General features: G+C 41.3%; 3 protein-coding genes across 5 annotated transcripts; 1 reads left to right on the top strand and 2 right to left on the bottom strand.

Moving 5' to 3' along the window:
* Positions 1-14: 14 nt before the first annotated feature.
* Positions 15-6,472, top strand: LOC110040968 (uncharacterized). Its single transcript, XM_020746233.2, has one exon. The coding sequence runs from the start codon at positions 3,218-3,220 to the stop codon at positions 4,922-4,924; it is 1,707 nt and encodes a 568-aa protein (XP_020601892.2). The 5' UTR covers positions 15-3,217; the 3' UTR covers positions 4,925-6,472.
* On the bottom strand, positions 6,377-12,672 carry LOC110040980 (carboxypeptidase Q-like). Its single transcript, XM_089298869.1, has 4 exons — positions 11,463-12,672; positions 10,083-10,260; positions 9,744-9,919; positions 6,377-8,149 (listed from the first exon to the last, which is right to left on the bottom strand). The coding sequence occupies exons 1-4, from the start codon at positions 11,973-11,975 to the stop codon at positions 7,580-7,582; spliced, it is 1,437 nt and encodes a 478-aa protein (XP_089154995.1). The 5' UTR covers positions 11,976-12,672; the 3' UTR covers positions 6,377-7,579.
* Positions 12,673-16,189: 3,517 nt separating this feature from the next.
* Positions 16,190-24,587, bottom strand: LOC110040974 (carboxypeptidase Q-like). 3 transcript variants are annotated; one of them, XM_020746246.2, is made up of 5 exons: positions 24,399-24,587; positions 20,583-21,097; positions 18,573-18,750; positions 18,226-18,401; positions 16,190-18,024 (listed from the first exon to the last, which is right to left on the bottom strand). In XM_020746246.2, exons 2-5 carry the CDS (start codon positions 21,075-21,077, stop codon positions 17,455-17,457), a joined length of 1,419 nt encoding a protein of 472 aa, XP_020601905.2. In that variant the 5' UTR covers positions 21,078-21,097; positions 24,399-24,587; the 3' UTR covers positions 16,190-17,454. The 3 variants fall into 3 exon arrangements, with proteins under 3 accessions (XP_020601905.2, XP_020601903.2, XP_020601904.2); XM_020746244.2 differs by lacking the exon at positions 24,399-24,587 and adding an exon at positions 22,363-22,442; XM_020746245.2 differs by lacking the exon at positions 24,399-24,587 and adding an exon at positions 22,328-22,417.
* Between the last annotated feature and the right edge of the window lie 1,318 nt (positions 24,588-25,905).

The following is a 25,905-nucleotide window of genomic DNA, read 5'->3' as shown; positions in this document are numbered from 1 at the left end:
ATATCATCATTGCTTATTACATTTAATAAGTTTGAGAGGACTGGATGTAAAAACGAATGCAGAAACAGCATTCAAAACATAACACTTGCGCGCGCAACGTGATAAATGATTACCCTATAGAGCCACGTTAAGCTAGGTTTCCAATGTCGTTTGTCGATAGCAATACGGTCATTTCGCCCCTGTATTATGTCCACGTCCGGAGGCTCGGCGGTTGGGGCCATGGTGCCACCCCTCAATGTCGTTGTTTGTCCTCACGGCTTTCTTAAACACGGTGCAGTCTGAGGCGCTCCAGGTGGTACCACTGATCCAGCTGCTGGCCACGTACTCAGTGAAGGGCCGACAGCAAAGGATGAGTCGTTCTCTACGGCTGCTGGTAGTGGCTCAAGAATAGATGATTCATCAACAGCAGGATCGGCAAGTGGCTGGCAGAGGCTGGACATAGACTCGGTGAAGTCAACAGGCGTACTCTCAGAGACAGGTGTACTCTCAGACAGCGCCAGGGACAGACAGGTAACACAGCGCCAATCGATGGAAGAACCAGTTTGCATAGCAAAACGGTAATCACACTGGGAGATTCCCGTTCCACAAGTACGATGTTGCCAACGAAAGCAACCATCACATTGAAGGCCTTGCTGACGCACTCGTACTGGATTCTGACAAGCAATACACTTGGCAGACATGTTAACGATGACGACAAATTTGACTGTTTTGATAAAGTAGCGATTGTGGCTCAATGCTGATATGATACTCGAGTAAGAGTCGACCACCTTTTAGAAAGTTCCTTAGGATCAAAATTTTCAATTTGGTAAAAAACACGTTTGGATTGGTTGACTGGAACAATAGCTGTTTACCAATTGATTACTGAAGTCTCACCTCCATTAAAGTTCGCACATTGCGTGGGTAGTAGGTGTGACAAGAAAAAAACAACACAGTCTTCATTACTTAAGTTGCATGCACTGGAAAACTAAAAGCAGTTTAAGGCGTTACGTTACAAGATCACTAATCCAAGAGTGATAGAGAATCTTTTAGGATAACACAATCAGTTGACGTTAAGATCGTATTCCGAATTGTCAAATAAACAAGTCTTTGAAAGGTCGGCGCGTTGTGCCAAAAAAAAGTCTCACCTTGAATTAACACAAGTTCACACATTGCGCGTGCGTACGTGTGGCAAGAAAACAACAATACAGTCTTCATTAACAGAAGTTCTGTGCAACTATACGCGCAATAAATCAAATACATTTAGACTCAATAAAACAAGGTTTTGACGGCGGTTTGTTAAACAACGCGCGTTAAGCCATAGATGGTTTTCGAAGTTTTTCAAATACGATCAGCCATCGATCGATCAACGGACTTTGTTTGACTTTGTTGCTATGTAAGTGCCACAAGTTACTGCTAAACAACGCGCGTAATCAAACAAAGATATTTAGATTCAATAGCTCTTCAACTACGTCAAGGTCAAATATAACTGAAGAGGTTTTACAGGCGGATGAGACTTTACAGGGTAAAAGTCGTTGGATGGTTTTCAAAGTTTTACAAATACGATCGGCCATCGATCGATCAACGGACTTTGTTTGACCTTGTTGCTACGTAAGTGCCACACGTGAATGCTAAACAACGCGCGCAATCAAACAAAGATATTTAGACTCAATCGCACTTAAACTACGCCAAGATCTCGGTCACATTTTAAGTTCTCTACAGGGTTACACTTTCTGAAATTCGATCGGCCATCGATAAACGAGCGCGAATTACCAACTAGCGTATCAACAACATCGGCATAGCGTGGGGGACAGAGATAGATTAGGGCGAGTGAAACTAACGGTTAAAAACGTGTTATCAAGATCGTATTTATAAATGGGACGATTATAACATCAGCTAGGCAAATAGAGACAATCTTGTAAGCATATATACACTTTAATTATATCATGGAGCGAAGTAACTTCTGTATGGAGCGAAGTAACTCTTGTGTGGAGCGAAGTGACTTTTGGTTGGGGCGAAATGACCATGGGGCGAAATGGCCTGATACCGTTTATACCCAATATCCGTTTGGTTCAATGTCAGCAATGGTTTAATGTTGTTGCAAAGTCGAAGCAGTGGTTACCATGCATTTGTTCGTTTTCCTGCGCTTGTTATTAGTTGCGTGTTCTGATTGGTTCATGGCTTCATTTGCGTCCGTTGTGATTGGTGAGCTTCCCGTGACATGTCAACCAAACTGTAAAGCACGAAACTCTCCTCTGACTTCCGGTTTTGAGGTGGCTTAATATCGGGTGTTAATTCTTGACGCACGAAATTTAGAATTATTCATGAGAACACTCGAACGGTAATAGTGATACACGAAGTATACCAACTGAGTAAACTGCGGCAGGTTTAGCCATCAAGGCAGTTTTGTATTACATAATTCCAAATCAACCCTTCATATACCTAGAGGGGAATATTCTAAGTATCTTCAGGCCTCTACAGTCTGCGGTGGACGAGGGAAAATTAATTGATCCCTCTGGCTTACAAGCAAAGATTACATTCTTTGTTGTTTTATCACAATATTCCCAAAACCCACTTAATGTGCATCCGTTCCTAGAGGTAGCTGGAAAAAACCGAACACAGAAATTAATTCGTCTGTGTGGCAATTTCCTTACAACACACTGTTGGAAACTTTCGACTAAACCCAGCAAAAAGTTTAATAAATAGTTTTTTTAATAAATAGTATTACACACTTGACTTCGAACGAATGTCTTCCTGTGAAATTTGCATTTCAATAAAGAATATCAATTATACATAAGAACTTTTCTCTGTACCTGAAAACAACAGGTTTTCTAAGTTTGGACGAATTGAATTCTTTCATGCAGGAATGTACTCCCATATGCCTATCTGGCGAGAACTGGTTTCTGACATTTAGGTTTAATTGGTTCGTTTCCCTCTGTCTCGGTTGTTAGTGGTTCCAAAAAAAGGATCAATTTAAATTTGGCATCCAAAGGAACACTAAATTATTTATCACGTCAGGCGAAAGCTAATCTTCAATTAGCAAGGTGTATTGAAGTTGTGTTGATATTCTTCAAACTCACGCAGCGTTTGACTAACACAAGTGAAACTTACTCTTTGATGTACTTCTTAGCGACAGACCGACTTCATAACAAAAGATAAGGCGATATTTTTATTGAGAGAAACGTCGCTTGAAGTGTCAAAGTGCCTCGTTCGACCTGAAGGAATGTAAAGGACGACAGCAATGCCATCTCCGTTGTCAAGGAAAAGAGGAAGTGCAAAGAAGCCGGGATTAAACCGGCAACGGAACTTTCAACCAGCGTTAAAAACTGTGAAGAGTTTAGTGGATGACATAGCTGATTCAGAAGATCCCGAAGACCGGGATTTTAAAACTAAGGTACTTGAACAAACATCACAGTCCCCAACTCGAAACGAAACAGCTTGTACAAATACAAGTCAGGGACATGAAAGTGCGTCGAAAAACCGTTTGCAAACTATTTCTTCGGACTCTTATTTTCAAAAAGATCGATTATTGCACAGTTTCGATAGCGACTCGGAAAGTCAAAACAATGAAGATAGTTTCTCTGAAGAACAAACAGAGTCTCGTGTTCTGACTGAGGTAGAAAGGTTAGAAGAAGTTCAAGCAGTTCTGGAGGAAAGAATTAAACAGACCAAGGAATTGCTCGAGACAGCGGACAGCACGAGAAATCAAAGACTGCATGGCCAAAGAAAGTTACGGCGACTTGGGCTTAAAGTTCAAAAGTTGGAACAGCGTCTCGAGTTAGAGAGAGCGGGGAAATGTGGGTGGACGTTTGTCAGGAGAGTTTTGAGAAAGCCGAAGGTCGGATTTCATAGCAGCGAGTTGTTGAATCGAAAGGTGCCATTGGGACTGATTGCTGCAAATATAGACACCCGACCTCACCTCGCCGATGTTGTTTTGCAAGAAATGGAACGCAAGACAGACGTTCAAGTAGATATCAACTCACAAAGGCCGAAAAAATTGTTCAAATCGAAGGATCTGCAAGAGTTTCAGCAAAACCTTTCAGACAATCAGTCTCAACAAGGCAACAATGTGGAAGAAGGTGGCAAGGAGCCTGATAATGCTGTGTTGCGGGGAGAGGTAGCCAAAGATGCCGCCAGTGGATGGCTCCAGATTGACAGTAGCGAAGAACTTCAAGAAAAAGAGCAACGAAGTGATCGAAAGGAGATGGAAAAAGGATGGCTACGAATCAGTGACAAGCCTGGAGACTTCGTAAAGAGGATCGAGGATGCTTCAGATACAAAGCAATTCAAAGAAGCGTGGGTTAACATAAATGAACAAGGACGTGAACGTTTCGCAAGGAAAGTTTTCCGGGCCAATATGAATGGCGACTCACTCCTGTCGCTTACTTTGGATGGAAGTGGAGGCACATTAAACGTTCGTGGAGAAAAACTTAGTATAGATGGAAGGAGATCTTTTAATACTTCTCAACAGACACGTCTAGACCGTAAAGATAAAAGCAAAGAGGGACGAGTGGGGAGAATCTCATCCTCCCGATCACTTCCAACTGCAAAGATCGTCAAAATACAAAACGTTGCCGGGACCACTTCTTTTCTGCCTCCAATTCCAAAATCTGAAGCTAAGAAACGCCCTAAAGAAGAACAAGTAGAGAAGGTAAAAGATGAAAACGACGGAGAGCAACAAAAAGAAAGAGTACTTCTGATTCCCAATCAGAGGCGATTGGCCAGAAGAAGAATTGAGATTTACCTAAAACAACTGGAATTCGTTAAGTCTCACAGACTTGATCAAAGGGAGATTTTGAAAACTTTGGCATCTGCTGTCGAGGACTACTATGGCGAAAAAGGAATACCAACAAAACACGAGGCAAAAACGACTCCACGTCACGCTTTGTATTTGATTGGGGCACTGTCCAAAAACCATCTTCGCCCTCCCACAGCGCCAACTAAGTAATAACGCTTTGTTGTTACTCATCTTACTTTTAGTGCAGTTTATGGGAAAAAGGCAAACCTGAACTTTAACAAAGGCACTTTCAGTCGTCATTTGTTTGGTTTGGACCAATTTCAGTGTTCGGTATTATCCACGACGTTTTGGTCGTTGTGAAAAGGCCATATTCGCAGTTTGAACAATGTTTCTTTGGAAAGTCGAAACTGATTCTGATTCTTATTCTACTTTCATCAAATTCTTTCGGGCGGCCATTCTGTGGTCTTGAGTTCTAATGGTAACATTGACTGAGAGTTAGAATGTTTTGAACCCGGAAATTGTATTTCATTTCCCCACGGGTGAATGCGGTTCTTCGCACCCCTCGTAGACGTGTAGTCGGAGAGGGGTGAAGGAGAGTCTATCATCTATGACGGCTGAACAACGCTCGGGGTCCAATACCTCGGAAGCGAAAGCGCGAAAAAACCCTCACTCAAGGGCACTGTAAATAAACATATGAGCTTAGAAAGATACAGCTTCAGAAGAAATATACTTCGTCTTTGTTTTTGAATACAAATCGACATAAAAACTTAATCCCTTTTATCAGGCTGGGAAATACGTGTACTTTACGAGGATACCGTTGCTGTTACCGCCTGAAACAAAGTACTACTTCAAGCAAACTAAGAAGACGGATGAAAACTAAGGAAGTGGACAAAATTACATTGAACAATTCTCATGGATTCATTGCTGAATTTGAAATCTTAGTTGGTAATGCATTTTGCTGTTTTGGGCTCACTCCAATTTAATTCAAAATTCAAAATTTTGCGCAGGGCAAGGGGCTGGAGGCTTGACCCTCCTCCCAAATTTTTAAAGCAAAAAGTTAAGTAAAAAATAGCACAATAAAACAACTATGCAGCTCTTCTTCAGGAGTGCATTACTTGCCTTGAAGTGAAACTCCAGTGGGATATGCGTAGACGGATTCTTGGGTGCCAATTACAGTTGAACGCCTTTCACTTCTCTATAGGATACTTAGAACAGCACCTGTTTTAACACACAGATAACTTAACAAAATCCTTCTACAAAAGACAAGGATGTCGGCCATCAGTGGTAAACCAACTGTCGTTTTATGACGTGGAGAAAATGCGAAACGAAGTAAGCTTCGAATCATTCTATGACGCGATTTCACTAAAACCTTGGGGGTTGAGCCAGAGTGGTCAACAAAAACGTGTGCTTAGAAGAATTGAAATTGAGGCTTGAGAACAGTCATATTTGGCTATTGCAGGCATATATTGGCTCTACGTTTAATGCGATTTTTTGGCAGTGGTCGTGTGCGTGAAGTTTTTTTTGGTAAAAGTAGGTATGCTCGTAGGGTACTTTCTTTTAAATCATCATTCTCATTCAAAAGTCGAATGTAAGTAACTAAGGAAGTAACTATCGTAAGTAAGTAACTACAGTAGATGTTTAAAAATTAAGAGAACGCCATCATCAGGGATTAACGCCATTTTTTTTATTTAAAATTTGTTTTCATGCGTAGTGCTTCTATATATCATTTACAAAATAAAAACTTTCCCTTCAAGTTTGTCTATGATGTAAAATGGTTACCTCCCTCCCTCAAGAAAATCCTTGGAAATCATGACAAATCATCATTTTGTATCTTCATAAACCTAGTTACAAACGGTAAAAAGAGTTCGTTATACAAAATATAAAAATGCACTGTAATTCAAGATAGCTCGCATCAGTTCATAACTATAAGCACGGTCATCGTGGTCACCAAGTAAATTACTCAAATTACTTTGGCTTTCAGTCACAAACAAAGTGGTCTTACAATGGGACCTTGAGAAACTTCAAACAAAAATTTAGGATAAACATTGCAAAAAGGAAATACCTGGTGGCTATTAGCCCGCAAAAACAGGTGGACAAAAGTGCACAAGTTTAAAGCGAACTGCAAGTATGATAATCTGGGCATCAGAAACTTCACTTCTGATCATTGTTATCAATCGTTTCCTGTTCTATGGTATGGCTATACGATGTCATCACAAGTGGATGTCTTAACTTATACTTATAAGACTGGCGTTTGTTACATTAACATAACTATGTCTAAACATAATTCAATTAATGTTAATAACACTGGAACTGGTTGTCCAGCGTCAGCTAGTCTCTCTGAGGCAAAGCTAACGTGATTTTCACGTTCAGCAATCAAGGAACTTGTTGCAAAATAATATTTAAACAAGTCCGTACCTTAGTGTTATAGACCAGCAGAACAATAAGGCACCATTATAGAAAATATATGTTAATTTATGTATGTAATTCTTGATCCAGTTAGCCTTGGCGTGTTATCTTGATTTTTAGTGTTTGATTTTAGTACCATTGCTGATGTACTTCTGAAAAGAATATTTTAGCCTGATAACTCGATCAAAAATCCTGCAAAGTAACAAACATTTCTAAAACTTACCGAATACATTATCATTCCATTCTAACAACATATACCCCCAACCCTGTTACAAAAAGAATCTCACAAAAACATTCTTTCGAACAAATGTCAGTAGAGCGTAGAGCCCATACTTTCACTCAGAAAACTTAGCATTGGACGTTTAAGGTACTTAACTTCATGCACAAATAATTCTCTGGATTCAGGTATAAAAAATTCAAGATCTACACATGCAACATGACTAAAAAATTCTGTTCCTTCTAGTCTCGAGGCAGCATCTCATCCAGATCTGCCACAGTGTAAGCCACTACAGCCCATACTGCGGCACACAGGTCCATGGCATCAGGATCCTGGACAGTCATGGTGTCACCGTTTGTATGATGGAAAAAGAAGTACTTGCTGTTTGCATTGTCTAAACCTCCACCTGGTACCCCATCACGGACCCAGAAGGAGATCTCACCACCAGTATTTTTAACTCTAAGGTTGGTGACATTTATTGGTTTCAACAGACTCATGACTTCCCTCATTATAGCTTGTGCTTTTTCACCTCCATTAAAGGTTATACCCTTAGGCACAAATGTTCCATAATCAGACTCCATCACCAAGCTGAAGTTACCGGCATTTCCTTTGTGACGGTTGTAATATTGCTTTGCTCCAAGAAGACCCACCTCCTCAGCTGTCCACAACACCATTCGCATGGTACGTTTTGGTTTCAGATTTAACTGACGTATCACTGACAGTGCTTGCCATGAAATGAATGCACCACCCCCATCATCCATAGCACCTTGGCCAACATCCCAGCTGTCTAAATGACCGCCAACAAGAACAACCTGTGTGACAAGAAAGGGAGAGATAAGTTGTGGTTCTTTCTAACCATACGGTCTTGGAAAAAAGATCACTGTATTCTGGCACCGATGTTAGACAAACATGAAGTCAATGACGATTGTGGTGGCATTGGAAACATTCACTGGTATTTGGGCAATATTGATGTCCATGTCACAGATGTGACCAAGTTTTGAGTGTCCTGTTGCTATATGGTCTTCACACCTGTAACAAATTAAACTTGCTACGCTGTGGGCGGATTGGATTGAACAACATGCAAGTTCACCTGTTAGACGGTGCCTACTTTTGTTAGTGCGCACACGTTCTGCGCATCACGCAAGCCATGGTTTAAGCTCCGAGCGCGCACTGGGGTTGACATTGACGCAATCAACCACGCTACCAAGTACACGACTAAAATTAAAGCAAAATTCTCACTGTGACCAAATCAAGTTTAATGAACCTGTACTTAAACCAGGAACACTAGAATAGCAGCACATCGCTAACCTCTGACTGTTAACGTCTTCCAGCTGAAAAACCAGCTGTTATCTGTCGAAAATTATGCTGAAATCCAACTGTAAACACGAACCTGCAGATGGCGTAGTGCGCGCGCAAAACAAGTGCGAGATACGCAAGTGTATTACATACTGGGGAGGTGACAGGAAAAAATGTAACGAGCGCCGTACAGTTTTCAAAAAAGATGAATAACTTTAAAAAACACGTGGTTACCTCTGCATTTTATGTCATGAAATGGAAGTAGCAAGCCTATTCAACACATGATTAGTTTCTGGTTGTGAGCAAAAGGTATTTAGACTGTATTTTAGCTGAACCAGAGGAAGCTGTCAGAGACGCTAAAAGCGCTGTTGCAACGATTTTGTTGTTAAAAACATACCAAAAATGGTTTTTATGTTACCATTTGCCATGTAGTTTAAAGATCTTTTTAAATGTGTTTGCTTTTCTGTATATAAAGGCGAATTCTAAGGAAATCTGTGGAGAAATACGCTTTCCTTCTTTTTCAGAAAAATGCTGACGTCAGCATTTTTGTTGAGACTCAAGGCTAATTATCTCGAAAAAATGCGTGGCTACTCCCATTTTTGTTTTTGGATTCCAATATCCCTTGGAAAGATCTACTTTTTCCGCGTGGTCCTAACCTGGCGCAAAAACCTTTGTATTTAGCAGGCACCGTCCTTAAACATCAAGGACCCATCAAGCATACTCGGCCGTAAACAGGTGTTTTGAGTTATGTCTCTTAGGGGCAACCCTACATGAGAACGGCAGAAATGAGGAGGTCAAATTGCCACTAATGTAGAGACTAATAACAAGTATGTGTAGAAACAGATGGCAACATATGCTGTAATGAGATTATGAAGAAACAGTAAAGGCCTTCTATTTCAAACCTAGGCAAGGATGCAAATACTGTATAGCTAAGAACAAAAACTAAGCTGGCTCTCCTAAAACATGTCCATCCAACGTTTCTGCCCTTTGCACCGTAAAGGTTTATCAACGTCTTTGAGATCTTCAGAGCTCAAAATAGACGTTGATATCAGTTTGATGAGCTACATAAATTACCTTGGCGAGGAGAAAGACTGACAAAAATGCACAGACCTGTTCTGGATATACACTGCCTTTTATCTCGGCAACTGTGTTCCTTGAAACTACTGGAGGCAATTTTTTGGCGGCCATCTTTAAGTTGATAACTATTTTTGTTCCTCTAGCAGCCATCCTTGCCATCATTTCTGCATCTTCCACTGTAACGCAGGCCGTGGGAATTTTCTTTACCTCTGAAGAAACAAGCCACAAAAGAGATGAAACACACAAACATCAATAAAGTTAAGCAAGTATTAAATGAACTTGAAATCATTGCATCCAGAGTCATTCAACCCCCACCCCAACAAAAAGAGCTGCTAAAAATCTCGGAGTTAATAATACAAATACTTAAGTCACCTTGTTCATAATCTTGCCAGCCAGTATGTGGACTGTAGATTGAGAAAGGAGTCACAGAGCGGATAAGAGAGGCAACACCGGCAACTTTGGCTACCTCTGCAGCACCATGGGCTCGATAAATCACTGAAGTTCGATAATCTACCCATCTCTCATTAAATACCACAATTTTTCCCTTTGCCTGAAAGCAAGAAAACAATCTATTAACACAGATCAAGAAAAACAAATTATATTGTAGAGCTTGAGTTTAGAACGAATTTGACAACCCTTGTTCAGTCTCTCTACTGACCTTCTTTCTTCAGTGATATCTCTCTGCTAACTAATCAAATGGTCTAGTCCGACCCGCTGATTGGCGACATGGAGGAAAACTACCGGGCCCCTCCCACTGCATGTTATTAGAGTTAGCGATCTGAGATCCTGATCAAGTTTGTCAGGAGAATTCCCCAACCATTTAGGTTGAAAAAGGCTGTGAAAGCAGAAGGGTTTTGATGTAATTAAAATGATCTAAAACAATGGATGGAACGCGACGTACTACCTCTTCAGAAGTTCTGTTTTTCCTGGTGATTTTCCAGTGGATCAGACCGACCAGATAGTTGCATTGTATTAACACCCAACCAGAATTGCTGGAATTTTTGGTTACAAGAAAACAACCCAAGGGTCTCACTAGTGCTAGATAGAGCTAGCGCTAACATCCAAGCTTGTGTAGCATGAAGTAACTGGGAATACTTCCACTCCCTTCTGGATTGAATGCAGTCCATCACGGGGGTACGTTATGCATATTTTTTTATTTAGTATATTTCTGTGCATTAAGGTCACCAGTATCGATTAAGACACCTGGATAGAGAGAGGTACTGTGAGAGTTAACAGTCTTCACAAGAACAACAGCTAGCCAGGGCTTAAACCCTGATCACTCTGGAGTCCAGAGGGTAGATGGTTTTCATTAGGCCATTGTGCTGTGTCATAGAAGGCATAGAAGCGGCACGGTGGCCTAATGGTTATCTCATTGGACTCCTGATCAAGCGATTCGGGTTCGAACTCTGGATGGGGACATTGCGTTATGTTCCTGGGGAAGAAACTTTACTCTTGCAGTGTCTCACTTTACCGAGGTGTAAAAATAGGTACCGCCGGGCAAACTTAATCCTGGGGGTACTAACTTTACGATTGACTAGCATCCCATCGGCGGGGGGGGGGGGGGGGGAAGTAAAAACTACTCTTAGTCGCTTAATGCTACAGAAACCAGAAAAAGCTTAGACTGTATGTTAGGCCACTTGGCCATGGCCCGACGCATACTTAACGGCGTTACTGAACAGTGCCATTGAGACATCTTGCCATTATTGTAACAGAGCACTTGCTTTTTCACGTCTAGTAAAACATGAAACATACCTTTGCACTATTAGCACGAAGTTCATCAAATGACCTGACAACCAAGACTTCTGCAGTTATACCATCTGGCGGTGTACCCACACTACCTCCCAGGCCAAGCAAGGCAATGGAGTAATTTCTAGGCAACATCATTTGGGCTGATTCCTCATCCCGCACCCAGTGTGGCACCTGTACCTCTTCACCGTGTACGTTATCAAGCTTGTCCTTATTTAGTTCATCTAATACATAATCTATTGCGCGTTCAAGATTGGCAGAACCTGCGATGCGACTACCATAAGTGTCCACAAATGTTGCCAGTCTGTCGTAGACTTGCTGTTTTCCGGGCCCTTTAGTCAGGAAGTCTATTATCTTGTTTGCATCATCTTGATGGTTTGCAATCTCCTTTTTCAATTGATAAGGTAAATGTGAGGCTTTGTCAGCTGAAGTGACTGATGCCAATGTACATAATGCTGAGCACAAACAAGTAAGACATAATGGAAAGGTCTTGAGGTCCATGATGATCCTACAGAGCATGCAAGATGAGAAAGAAGTCACGCAAGCGTCCCAAACGATGCACAAAGCTACAGGTCGATATTCGTCTACAGTTTTACCTCGCTTTTTTTGATCCTACGATCACTAGCTGAGAACTCAAGAAAACTCTACTTCAACCTTGGGCAGATGGACATTGCTATAGCTTTACCTCGGCGCGTTCCCAACGATGACACATGACTTGTCAGTGTACTGACATGTTTTTTCAAGTCTGCGCCCGAGTCGATCAAGTTGGAGTTACGTCAAACTCGAGTTAAGCTCGAGTCAAGTTCTTTTTCTTTTTCTTTTGGTCTTTTGGTTTTAATTGTTGTGTCAACATGATGCACCCTAGGCCTTTTTTCGCTGCCGATTGTGAGAGTTAACTCCTGCATAATGGTTAGCAGCTTCTTTTCTGAGAAGTAAACATTCCTCGGCTTCCACTAATTTTCCTAACATGTTCTGGCCTCTATTAATTACGCACAACCGAAGTAGAGGTTCCATTTCAATGGAGTATAATGTTAGCATCTCGCTCGCAGCACGCGAGCGCCATCTTGTTGCATCCAGAGGCATACATACAAGAAATAATAAATTCCAACACAGGTCTCCAAGCTCATTGGAAAATAATTTTGTTGACGCTAGTTCTTTATTTTTTAGATATTTCTTTTTCTCCCTTTCAAATGAGAGCTCAAGACAACTCTGCTATAACCTCGGCATGACTTCCTAAAGATGGCACATGACAACTCAACGCAATCGCACGCTGAGTCGTAGCACGAGGCGAGTCAGAACTGGCAGTCCCAGCCTGACACGAGGGCGAGTCAAGCTCAAGTCAAGCTTGAGTCATGTGTTGTTTTTTGGTTTGTTTGTTTTGGTCTTAATTAGCTTGTCAAAATGATACACCTTACTTTACGTTTGAAATGTTTTATTCGTGTGAAAAGTCAATTTCGAGAAAAATCAGGTACTTCCCATTAATGTCGTTGTTCCTGACGAAAGCAAGTTAAGGTGGGACAACCTAAAAACTCACCATGTTTCAAACATTTTCTCGTGGCTAAGAGTTAACTCCAAACCATGGCAAAGTATACATTTTTAAAAAGCTCAAAGAGCAAAGATTATGAAAAAAATATTTGTGTACCCTATAACTGTATTGTAACCTGACACCGGCTGATTAAATCTGCCACCTGCTGGGGAATGCCAGGGCTTACTTGAGAAAAGATAACTCCTACAAGAACTGATCAAAAGGAATAATTTTTACATTTTTCAAAAGAAGACAAACAGCTTGCTGGGATAAGCATAGAGATTTTTGAAAAGTTAAAAACACGTGAAATGATGATCAAGTAAATCTGATACAGAAAATCTAGCATACGTTTCAATTCATAACTTTTACAGAATGCACTGGATGGAAAAGTTCTCTGCTTATCCCACAGAACGTACTCAGAAGAACAAATCCTGAAAATTTTAGCTCAATTGAATAAATCCTTCTCAAGTTATCTTTTCTAGAAGGCGAAAATAACTCGTTTTGAGAAAACGAGCTTTAAACTTATACAGTAACAGTACTTGTCAAAATAAAACTTTAATACCTTAAGATTCGAGTTCCGTAAAAAACAAAACTTCGAATTTCTTTCAGAATTTTAGGTTTCAATTGAATTTTAGGTTTCAATTGCAAATCGCCTTAACTGTGGCGATTTGCAATTGAACCAGAGCGGTTAATCAAATACAAACAACTCGTGATGGCGTTAATTACGGGGGGAACATTGCCTTGCGTTTGGTTAGCCCATGCGACTTCCGGCGATAGCGTGACAAACAACCTCTCTTATCTCCCCAGCACTACGAGCTGAATGACAGACAGCACGTGCTGGATCGGACAAGAGTATCAGTTAGCAAGCCATGTTCAAAGGCGATGAAAAAACACAAAGTTTTGGGGGAAGTCGCTACGCAGACTTAACCGCACTGCACAGGAGTGACCCTTTGTTTATTATGCAGGAATACATGACCAACCTCGTCTCCAAAGGGAGGGAGGGAGGGAGGGAAAATAAAACGATAGATTTACAACTCAAAATGGACTCTGAACAGTTGTTCGAGCTTTTTTATGGAGACGTTCGTCTGCTGGTAAGCCAGTAGAAAAGGCTGTACAGTGGAACCCCGTTAATACAATCACCTTCGGGCCATGGAAAATTGATCGCATTAACGGGGTGGTCGTGTTAAAGGGGTTCTTTAAATAAGAAAATGACTGACTGAGCTTTTTTGGGGGCCAGAATAAAGCGGCCGTAATAACGAGGTGGTCGTATTAACGGGGTGGTGGTAAGGCGGGGTTCCACTGTACTACCGAACAGCTTACCCTAGCACCTGTAACATCTTAAACATGAATGAGTAGTGCTTTAATGCTTTGTTTGCACCAATGCTATGGTTCGTTATAACATTCTGAAGGTAACAAAGCTACAATGCTTTAGGTTTAGCTACAGTAAAGCTTAAAGTTTGCTGACCTTTGGAATACAACTGCTCAATAGCTCTATAGAAAGCGATGCCGCCGTGAACGGCTCATTGAGAACGTACGTCACGCTCCTATATTTTATTGGCGTGACAGTAGGGGAGCAGGGATGGCGCAGTGGTGAGAGCACTCGCCTCCCACCAATGTGGCCCGGGTTCGATTCCCGGACCCGACGCCATAAGTGGGTTGAGTTTGTGTTGGTTCTCTTCTCTGCTTCGAGGGTTTTTCTCCGGGTTCTCCGGTTTTCCCTTCTCAGCAAAAACCAACATACAGCTGATTCCAGCTGGCTGTAAGTATAGCGGCTGCCAGAGGCGCCAATGTATGCGTTCGGTTCGACCTTGTTGAGCTGCGTCGTTGCTGTGCTTTGCGACGGCGATTAGCCGCGACAATAATTAATAATAATAAGTAAAATCTCATTTGAAACATTTCCGTCTCTTGTACTTTCCAGAAATCTTACAATACCTTATTATCCAATTTCCACTCTCATCTGTCAACTGGGGTCACTTACGGGAAGTTAAAAGCAAAGAAAATTTCAAACTTTTAGCTCTAAAAGTGGTTGCGGTAGCTTACGAGAGGTGGTCGGTTACAAGAGGTTCCAAATATAGTATTTTGGAAAACCGGTCGCTGAGGAGAGGCGATCGCTTACGAAAAGTGGTCGCGGAGGTTTCCGCAGCGTCCACTAATTTTCCTGCGTGACAGGCATAGCCTGTGAACAGCTCCCTTGTCGAGAACGGGGCAAAGAGTAAGCAGGAAGGAAGAGGAAAAAAGAGATGAGGAGAGAGAGAGGAGGAGGGACGCCCCCACCCCACTCCTTTTCCCCCTCTGCCCCTTCAATCTCAGCCAGTTCTGATCCTTCTGGGCCCTTCCAGCCGCGGTCAGACGCTTCAAGCCGGAGCCTTTTCACAGGCTGGACGAGCCCTAAGAGCGTCCACGTACGAGGCAGGACCAGAGCCGAGGCTAATGAGCCGCGGGATAGGATATGGTTTTTGAGGTTCCCGATCCTTGAATAGGGTATCATTTTTGCCCCTGTTGGCATCGTGTTCCCGGTCATCCCAAGATAGGGCGCCTACATTGTGTCATCAAAAATTCCACATGAGTACGTAAATGCCCAGCTAAAATAATGAAAAACAAATTTTATGCTTGATGTTACAGAACTGAAATAAAGTTGACCCGTTCACGCCCAGGGCGGGGGCGGGTAACTCCCAGAAAAGTTGGATGGGGGTGTGCCGCCCACTTTCCAAACCCCTTACCCTGTTTATGACGAAAATCTGCGATTTTTGCTACCCTATTTATGACCTGGCCAAAAATTCGATACCCTGTTTATGACCGTTGCGGCAGGCACAGTTGCCCTAAACATAAGTTATGAAGGGCTTTTATTAACGGTCTTATTAATAATAATGAAAAAGTAGCTTCTTCTAAGAAACATACCCAATTCAAGACTAGATTGCGAAAACCATACCCTATTTAAGACCAAAATCGATACCATATTTATGACTTAAACGGTTGAAAAACCCTACCCTTTGGGGCCGCACATACCTATATAGCCCCTATAAGAGAGTAACCCCCCCGCCCCCGGGCGTTCATGCCATTCTTACTTTTTGTTTTCCCTTGAACAGGGTATCATTTTCCGGGTATAAATAGGGCATCAATTTGCGTTTGCTTAATCCTTGAATAAGGCCAGGGTTTAAGACCCTTCGCGGCACATACCTTTCCGAAATTTACGGGAATACCCCTTACATCATTTAGGCATTTTTATTGAAGCTTAAAAAATTCAAACACTACTTACAAACAGCAAAAAGTTTCATTGGTCATTACATAAAATATAAAAATGTACAGTAATTCCAGCTGAGATAGCTCGCATACCAAAAATACTGTAACTCATTGGGCTATGGTCACCGTCGTCAACAAATTCATTATTCAAATCACGAAACTTTTGACTTTCAGTCACATACAGACTGGTCTTAGAGTGGGAAGAAACCTCCAACAACAATTCAGGATAATCAACAATACAAAAATAAATACCTACATGTACAAGTCAATAGCCTGCCAGGTGGACAAAAGTGGACAAGCTTGAAGTGAATCATAAACTTCACTTCACTTCATTTCTGATCATGAAAGAACGGCCTTCCGTGTTATTGTGCAATTTTGAACTGTCCTATGCAGGCTTTTAGCCAGATGGGTGTCCAGGCATCCTGTGGATGGCCAATTTCTACAGGAAATTATTTTATTTTTCATATGCTGCCTTATAATTTGCTCATTTGACCAGGCCGTATAACACATTTTGGACGGCCACTTTTCAAATTCTGGTTAAAAGCCTGGTTCTATGGTATCAGGTCGACACTATGATGTAGCCATAAGTGGATGTTTCAACTTCTCCTTTAAGTCAGGGTTTGCTACATTAACATAACTTAGCATAATTTATTTAACGCCAATAACACAGAGAGTCCCAAGCCAAAGGCTCATGGTTCATGATCAGCTAAAACAGCATCAGCTAGCCTCTCTGAGACAAAGCAAATGTTCAATGTTTATATCAAATCAAGTCTTGATAATCGTAGTTTAGTGTGTTATACACCAACAGAGCAACAAGACACCCATTGCAGAAAAATATATTACTTTATGTATTTGCTTTCTACAATAATTTGATTTATATATTTCTTTTCTACTATAATTTTAGAAAGTTTTTGATTGATGATGATTCTATTACCAATTGCCGATGTATTAACTTCTGAGAGGAACATTTTTGCCTAAATCTATTAAAATACTCCCTACAAAGAAAAAAAAGAAAATAAAAAGTCTTGAACCAAACTTTCAAAATAGATTATTTTTCCATTCTAACAATACCCCCACCACCACTACAAAAAGATTACCTCATGAAAAAAGTCTTTCTTGTAAAATCTTGGTAGAGCCCAGAGTTTCATTTAGCACTAGACTTCATACACAAATAATTCTCTGGTGTACCTTTCAAGATCTACACATGCAACAGGACTCAAACTTCCACTGCTTCTAGTCTCTAGGCAGCAGCTCATCCAGATCTGCCACAGTGTAAGCCACTACAGCCCATACTGCAGCACACAGGTCCATGGCATCAGGATCCTGGACAGTCATGGTGTCACCATTGGAATGGTGGAAATAGAAGTACTTGCTGTTTGCATTGTCTAAAACTCCACCTGGTACCCCATCACGGACCCAGAAGGTAATGTCACCACCAACATTTTCAACTCTAAGGTTGGTGACATTTATTGGTTTCAACAGACTCATGACTTCCCTCATTATAGCTACTGCTTTTTCACCTCCAGTAAAGGATATACCCTCAGGCATAAAAGTTCCAATATCAGACTCCATCACCAAGCTGAAGTTACTGGCATTTTCTTTGTGACGGTTGTAGTACTGCTCTGCTCCTAGAAGACCCTCCTCCTCACCAGTCCAGAGCACCATGCGCATGGTGCGTTTTGGTTTCAGATTTAACTGACGTATCACTGACAGTGCTTGCCATGAAATGAATGCACCACCCCCATCATCCATAGCACCTTGGCCAACATCCCAGCTGTCTAAATGACCGCTAACAAGAACAACCTGTGTGAGAAGAAAGGGAGACATAAGTTGTGGTTCTTCCCAAATACCACTTGTCCATAATGTCCTGGAAAAAAGATCACCGTATTCTGGCACAAATGTAAGTCAAACATGAAGTCAGTGACCCTTGTGATGGCATGACGGAAACATTCAGGCAAGCTGACCCATATCATCAAGGGCCCATTAAGCACACATGGCACACACCTGTTCTGGGTACACGCTGCCTTCTATCTCAGCAACTGTGTTCCTTGAAACTGCTGGCGGCAAAGTTTTGGCCGCCATCTTTAAGTTGATGACTATTTTTGTTCCTCTAGCAGCCATCCTTGCCATCATTTCTGCATCTTCCACTGTAATGCAGGCCGTGGGAATTTTCTCTACTCCTGAAGAAGCAAGCCAGGAAATTAAAGAGATAAAAGAAACACAATAAACCTCTCAATGCATGTAAACAACTATGAAATGAACTTCAAATCATTACAACCTCATCAAACCCCCACCCAAACAAAAAGAGCACCAAAACATCTCAGAGTTAAAAATCCCAATACTTACGTTACCTTGTTCATAATCTTGCCAGCCAGTGTGAGGACTGTAGATTGAGAAAGGAGTCACAGAGCGGATAAGAGAGGCAACACCACCAACTTTGGCTACCTCTGCAGCACCATGAGTTCGATAAATCACAGAAGTTTCATAATCTACCCATCTCTCATTGAATACCACAATTTTTCCCTTTGCCTGAAAGTAAGAAAAAAATTATCAATATTAACTAAGAAAAGAACTTTCCTTGTATAGAGCTTCAGGGCTCAAAATTGTGACTCACTGGTTGCCAATGCGACCAAAAATTGAGCACTGGCGACTAAATTTTCAGAACTGGTTGCCAGCTGGCGACTTGCGTTTTGTCCAATAACTAAAGAAAACCACGACACAACTTTTGTTTTTAAATCTTTATATTAGGAAATCAATTGGATATGGTAGCTAGTATAACACTTGCCTTTCCGTCCCCACTAAAATAATGTCTGAATATTACAAGATAATCAAAAAAATTGAACGTATTTCGACACGTCGATACTGCATTCTCAGCACGCCATATTGTTTCAGTGGCTTTTTCCAAAACTGGGATCGCAGGCACACTTCAACACCATGTGCTTTTCATTTGCCGCCAAAATGGTGGCAGATACCAAACAGTTGCAGGAATTATGTGAGTTTTTACATGCAGGGAATGAGGGTTCAGCCAATAGGTTAATCCGAACTTTGAATCCTTCATCAGTTGTTGAATAAAATATGCAAATACGCAAGGACCCATGTTTGTCTCAAAATGAAAACAACGGACTTAAAACGTTTTATGCTTCGCTTCATTTAAAATGACTATAGAGACAACCATCACCTTCGGACCAGAGACATATCACCCGAGAACAATGGTAGCTTTATAACTAAGCGTTACCCATGTTGTTTCTAATTGTTTTCGCTCTTCAATTGTGACTTTTCTTGCATGCAAAGTAACATATAAAATCGTGTTCTTGTGTGAGTTATATATAAAACAAGTTGGCGACCAAAATTTATGATCTGGCAACCAAAATATTTCCAGTATTTGCCAGCTGGCTCCCGAACGACAAAGTTAATTTCAAGCCCTAAGCTTGAGTTAAGAGAGAAACTGAAAACTTTTTTTCAGTCTCTCTTACACTTCTTTCTTCAGTGATATCTATCTGGTAACGTATCAGCTGGTTTTAGTCTGACCTGCTGATTGGCGACATGGAGGAAAAGTACCCCCCTCCCACTGCATGTTACTGAAGTCAGTGATCTGAGATCCTGATCAAGCTTGTCAGGAGAAGTCTTGCAAGTGTCACTGCATGCAAATATGATTACTAGCCACATACTAAGTAAACAGTCACAGATATGGATGCTTAACTCTTATTGAAACCTTGTTTGGGGGAATTTCCCTTCTGTCAGTAATGCAGCCTTAGGTGACAACACTCACAACAAGTATTGTGGATTTCCCTTTGAATATTCTGACCAACAACCCACCATTTAGGTTAAAAAGGCTGTGAAATTCTGACGAAAAGGATCCAAAACAATGGATGGAACAAGAAGTACTACCTTTTCAGTTCTGTTTCTCCCACAAAATTTTCCAGTGAACTGAACCAAAAAGTTTTTCATTAACATCCTGATCCAAATTGCTGGAAGTTACTTGTATAGCAAACAACCGAAGTGTCTCATAAGTACCAGAGCTAACATCCCAGCTTGTGTAGCATGCGGTAACTGGGAATACTTTCACCCCCACTGGACTGAAATCTAGTCCATCACAAGATTATACATTAATAATTAGTTTATCTCTCAGCATTAAATTCACCAGTACCCATTAAGACACTTGGATGGAGAGAGGCACTGTGAGAGTTAACTTTCCTCCCAAAACATGAATATGGCTAGCTGGCCAGGGCTTGAACGCAGACCACTCGAATCCAGTGAGTAATCTGGTTTCCATTAGGCCATTGCATTGTGGCATAGAGAAATCTGCCATTTTTGTAACACAGGGCTTGCTTGATAATTGCACCGTATAACGTAAAACATACCTTTGAAGCCTGATCATGAAGTTCATCAAATGACCTGACAACCAAGACTTCTGCAGTTATACCATCTGGCGGTGTACCCACACTACCTCCCAGGCCAAGCAAGGCAATAGAGTAATTTCTAGGCAACAACATTCGTGCCGACTCCTCACCCCGCACCCAGTGTGTCACCTGTACCTCTTCACCGTGTACGTTATCAAGCTTGTCCTTATCTAGTTCATCTAACATATAATCTATTGCGTGTTCAAGATTGGCAGAACCTGCGATGCGACTACCATAAGTGTCCACAAATGTTGCCAGTCTGTTGTAGACTTGCTGTTTTCCGGGCCCTTTAGTCAGGAAGTCTATTATCTTGTTTGCATCATCTTGGTGGTTTACAATCTCCTTCTTCAGTTGATAAGATAAATGTGAATCTTTGTCAGCTGAAGTGACTGATGCCAATGTAAATAATGCTGAGCACAAACAAGCAAGACATAATGGAAAGGTCTTAAGGTCCATGCTGATCCTATCTGATGATCCTACGATTTAGAGAATACAAGATAAGAAAGAAATCTGGTTAATTTGGTCACATTTGAAAACTTCCTAAAAGATGCACAAAGCTATATACTAGTTATATACAATGCTTATGAGTGGTACACTAAGGAATATCCCACAAGCTACTTGTATTTTCTCAGTATAGACAAGACCCTTTAGGCAATAGGCCAATTCCGATATATCAAAATTCTAACTTGGCTCCGAGGCTTAGGCGAATAAAACAAAAGAAATCAATTATTCATCCCTCATCCTCAATGCAATTTCTTTTGTTTTATTCCCCTAAGCCTCAGAGCCAAGTTAGAATTTTAATATATCGGAATTGGCCTATTGTGTATAACCAAGAAAAATATAGTGACATGCAGGTAGGATATTCCATGTTATACCACGAGAAGGCCTTGCAGAACTATTTCATTCATGTACTTAATGCCATAGAAAAATAGTGCCCAACACAATCAATGTGATATATGCACAGCGGGAAGGTTGGGTGTAATACTGTTGAGTATACAAGAGCTTTCCTGTATTCTGATTGGCTCTATTTTCTACAGCATGGTTTAAATGTTGATATTTGTATACAGTTTTTCCTCTTTTTCTGATCCTATCCCATACAAAACCTTATTTGTGCAAATATTCCAATGCTCAAATCTCAACCTTACATGACATTAGTCTGAAAATTGGTGATCTGGATATTGAAACAATGCCCTTTCCAGTTCTGAATTCTTATAGCTGTAGCAAAAAGTTTGGAAATTGTTGGTCACATTTCTTGGTCACATGACCAACTGTTTCAAAAGGCCTATTTAAACGTCGTGTTTTACCACGCCAAACAAGTTCGTAGTTATATTCATGTTTTTGTCGGGATTGCGTTTCGGCGGGAGTTTTGCGCCGATCAATTTGAAGCTTCAACATCCGCCACCCCTCGGGCAACCCACGGGCATTTGACTGATGGTGAAAATACGAATTGATCGGTGTATTACGAGGAGAATATGTCTGAGTCAGAGTCGTTTTTCTGCCATGCTACAGTCGAACCTTACTGTAATTGAGTTCGGCACGCCGGCAGAAGCGCTAGCACGACTTCAGCATGAACTGGCCTCTCATGACGCATGATTATCAATACCGTAGCAATAAGCTTAATACAATCCGTTTTGACACGTTAAATTATCACATCGTTACACAGCAACATTATGAAACTGAATTGCTCAGTCAACTCTAACAATAACCTTAAAAGCAGCAATTTGCAGAATAATTCGCTCACCCACTTCCGCGTCCTTCTGCGTACGGTACGGCGGTTCTCGAACCGGGGAGGAGTGCGGGCGCCTTTTCCGAACAGCGGCTTGTAATAAGCTCCACCGCACGCGATCCCGCTGTCCGCTCTCTGCCCGAGCCTACTTTAGTTAGCTTAGGCCCCGACCACTCTACATCCGTTTTCGTTGAGACGAAAACGAAGCAAAGTACTTTCGCCCACACTAACGATTTTGACTCATTTTCAACTGTCCACCCGTATGCGTTTTCGTTCGAAAACGCATACTTTTTGATACGTTTTCGCCTATCGTCCACACTAAAACGCCCGAAAACGCTGATGGAAACGAAATTATTTGACGCTTTTTTCGGCACCGTTTTCAAAAGCCGTTTTAACCGATCCATACTAGAAACGGAACGTTTCCATACTAGAAACGGAACGTTTTCAAAAGGCTCCACTTTTGAAGCCATTTTCGAAAGCCCCCGTGCCCTCCGTTTTCATCAGCGTTTTCGGTCGTTTTATTAGTGTGGACGATATGCGAATCGAAAACGCATCAAAAAGTATACGCTTTCACACGAAAACGCATTAGTGCAGTCGGGGCCTAGTCACGTTCAGGATGTTTAAAAAATAATAAACTTTTAGTCGACTTGCGGGTGCCCGGTCATGGTCGTTGTAAAATCGTCTAAATAGTCACTAAATATCCTTCTGCAAATTCACAAAGATATTTTTAATACATGTATCACAATACAGTGGCGGATCCACACCTTGAGCTAAGGGGGGGGGGGGGGCGGGGTTGCCTGCCCTGCCGGCTTTTTTTCCTTCCTTCTTTTTTCTTTTTTACTCAAAATAAGCGGGACCCGGGTCCCCCGGACCTCTTCCCTAGATCCACCACTACAATGTTTCTAACTATATCAAAGAACTCTCTTACATGGGAGGAGTAGGGGGTATTTGAACAAGTTGCCTAGAGATACGTAACGTAACGTCACCCCCACGTTCCTGGGGAACAAGACTTAAGACTCTGGCATGGGAACGTGTTACGAGATCATGGTTTGTGTACATTGTAGATCAAAAACAATAGCTTTAAAAGGTTTGTACATTCGGTTGAAAGGAAATAGAAAGTCTCGTATGACTCTCACGGTTCTCAGGGCATCATAGCTTGATATAATATTCAAGTGTACATGCGGTTACACAAACAGCGATGATAAACACAGTTCACCAACATGACGTTACGTATGTCAGCTAGGTAGCAAACATGTTCAAAATTAAAAGTGACCGTTCAAGAACAACTATTTATATCAATATAATTGAGCCTGGATTGTACCTAGACTGAGAAACGTCATCGAGAAGAGAAGCTGTTGCTTTATTAATAAGCCCTAACTTCTCATGACGAGCATACGATATCTTGTTCCCTTCATCCATTTTCTTCCCGCTTTCTCGTCGTTGATGTGGTGCACCACAGTTAGCCCAAGCTCAGTCGGACTACTTGGAACTCTTGAATCGATTGCGGCTTTCATGTTATACAACGAACTCTTTTTAAAGACTTTGCGTTAGCCGGTTTCACTTTAGTCCTCAGTATGATAAAATAACGCTATTAATGTAGAACTAATTGCACTCATCTTACGTAGGGTTGTTTTCGTGTCCGGCTGTCCTGTGCAATTTAGGAGCAAATTGTGTCTATTTTAGAGTTTGTAACAGTACGGGGTTATGATTTTATGTTACTGGTCGTCAGTAATATATGCCCTGGAGGTTGCCCTGAGGATGATAATACCCCATATATCAGACGATGCTAAAATAACGGATCGATATTTCTATCATAAATTAGTTTCTTGGTTTGTTTTGTTTGTTGTTGTTTTTGTTGTTGTTGTTTTTTTTTACTGTTACTCTCCGTTCTATCCACAACTGAAGCAGGCGGCCTGATAGTTCAATGTATGAGAACGACAAACGTGAATTCACCGGTTTGAATTTTTTAAATACAAAGGTTTATATGGAAACGCAACGGTTTGGTTTTAAAGCTGAAAATTGGGACGTTTTCTTTAATTAAGTCGACTCACCTCGATGTTTTGTTGTATCTGCTGTTGCCTGCCAACTTCTCAGCCGGATCCGAAGCGATTCTGTTGAGTTTTCGTCTTTCGTGCCGTTCCACTGACTAAAGACAATAACTGTTCGGTAGCAAGTTAGATCTTTCGCTACAAGCTGGTTTGGGCAGAATTGGATTATACCAAGATGTGTCTTGATTGTACATTTGGCGTTTTACCTTTTCAAGCATGTCAAGATTAGAAACAGGAATTGACAGTTGAAAACTGACAAATAAGCTATAAGTGAATTTTAGTTAGTATAGTTATAAGCTAGTGTCAGAAAAGTTTGCAAACAGTGCATGGTTGATAGCGGGGCTCTATAAGGAAGACAGAGTTTTGTGAGGAAATGTTTCTCGTGGATATATCTGGCAAAAAAATTAACGATAACACGACTAAAACTAGCCAGAACGATTCTGAATACTAAACAACCGGGCCCACATTTCTAAACTCAAATTTTAGCCCAATGATGTGCACGGAAATTAAGCCCAATGTTTACTATTTCAGAAGAAAAAACGACGACAACAGCTACCATATGGGGAGGAGTAAGGAGATTTGTCTGTTGCTACCAAGGAAATCGATATTTCAGACAAGAATGCCTTAGTTAAAATGGCATGGGCGCCTACTAGTAGCTAAGAAAACCAAACGTGAACCCCAAACAATTTGGTTACGAAAACAGATCGAAACTGAGAAAACTGGACAGAGACTGTCTACAGAACTGTAGTAATCAAAAAGAGCAACGTTTCTTTGGAAGTTGCGACAATTGCAATAGTTGACAAATGAGTTGTTAAAATGCAGTAGCAAACCTGCTGGTGCCAGTAGAGCTTCGAATAACTCGATCACGCCTTGCCAGTTGTATATATTTTTCCAGGAAAGAGGAAAGAAAACGTTTTGTCTGTTGATATTACGACAAACCCCTCATGAGCAGGGGGCAACCCTAAACCACGGAATCCCGAAACCGCAAAACCGCAAACCGGAATCCGGAATCCGGAAACCGTAATGATAAATTATGTCAGTGCGTCCAAAAGTAAAACTTATATGTAAGAAATCGACCTCTGAGATCGAGATACTTTAGTGTAAGGCGACTGCCGTAAAAGGACAAGACAGGACGGAATGAGTTATTTTATAAAACAAAACTAAACAGTAACTGTCGACTAAACTACGCGGATAGATAAGACAGTGTTAGAAAGCTGCCAATAATGCCCAGTAGCAATTTTCGAAGTTTTGACAGCCGGAGGTTACATGAAAGAAACGCTATATTGACAAATGGGTTATTGGTTATTAGCGACAAACAGGTAATACTTACTATGAAAGGTGTTGATACATGCACTTAGAGAATTACGCTCAGAACTTTGGGTTGCAAAGGCAAATAAGAGGCAGGGCCAACCAATGATTTGTTTGCAGTTACCCAGGGAACTGATTTTAAAGTTAACCATGCTTTAATTTACTGAGCTGAAACTTTTGCGTTTCAGAAACAGTGCATGGA

The sequence above is a fragment of the Orbicella faveolata genome, unplaced genomic scaffold (genome assembly GCF_042242905.1).
Source record: "Orbicella faveolata isolate gen_17 unplaced genomic scaffold, um_ofav_v1 contig_1, whole genome shotgun sequence".
NCBI classification, from domain to species: Eukaryota; Metazoa; Cnidaria; class Anthozoa; order Scleractinia; family Merulinidae; genus Orbicella; species Orbicella faveolata.
Note: the sequence above shows the minus strand (reverse complement) of the source record. Positions and strands in the feature narration are given on the sequence as shown.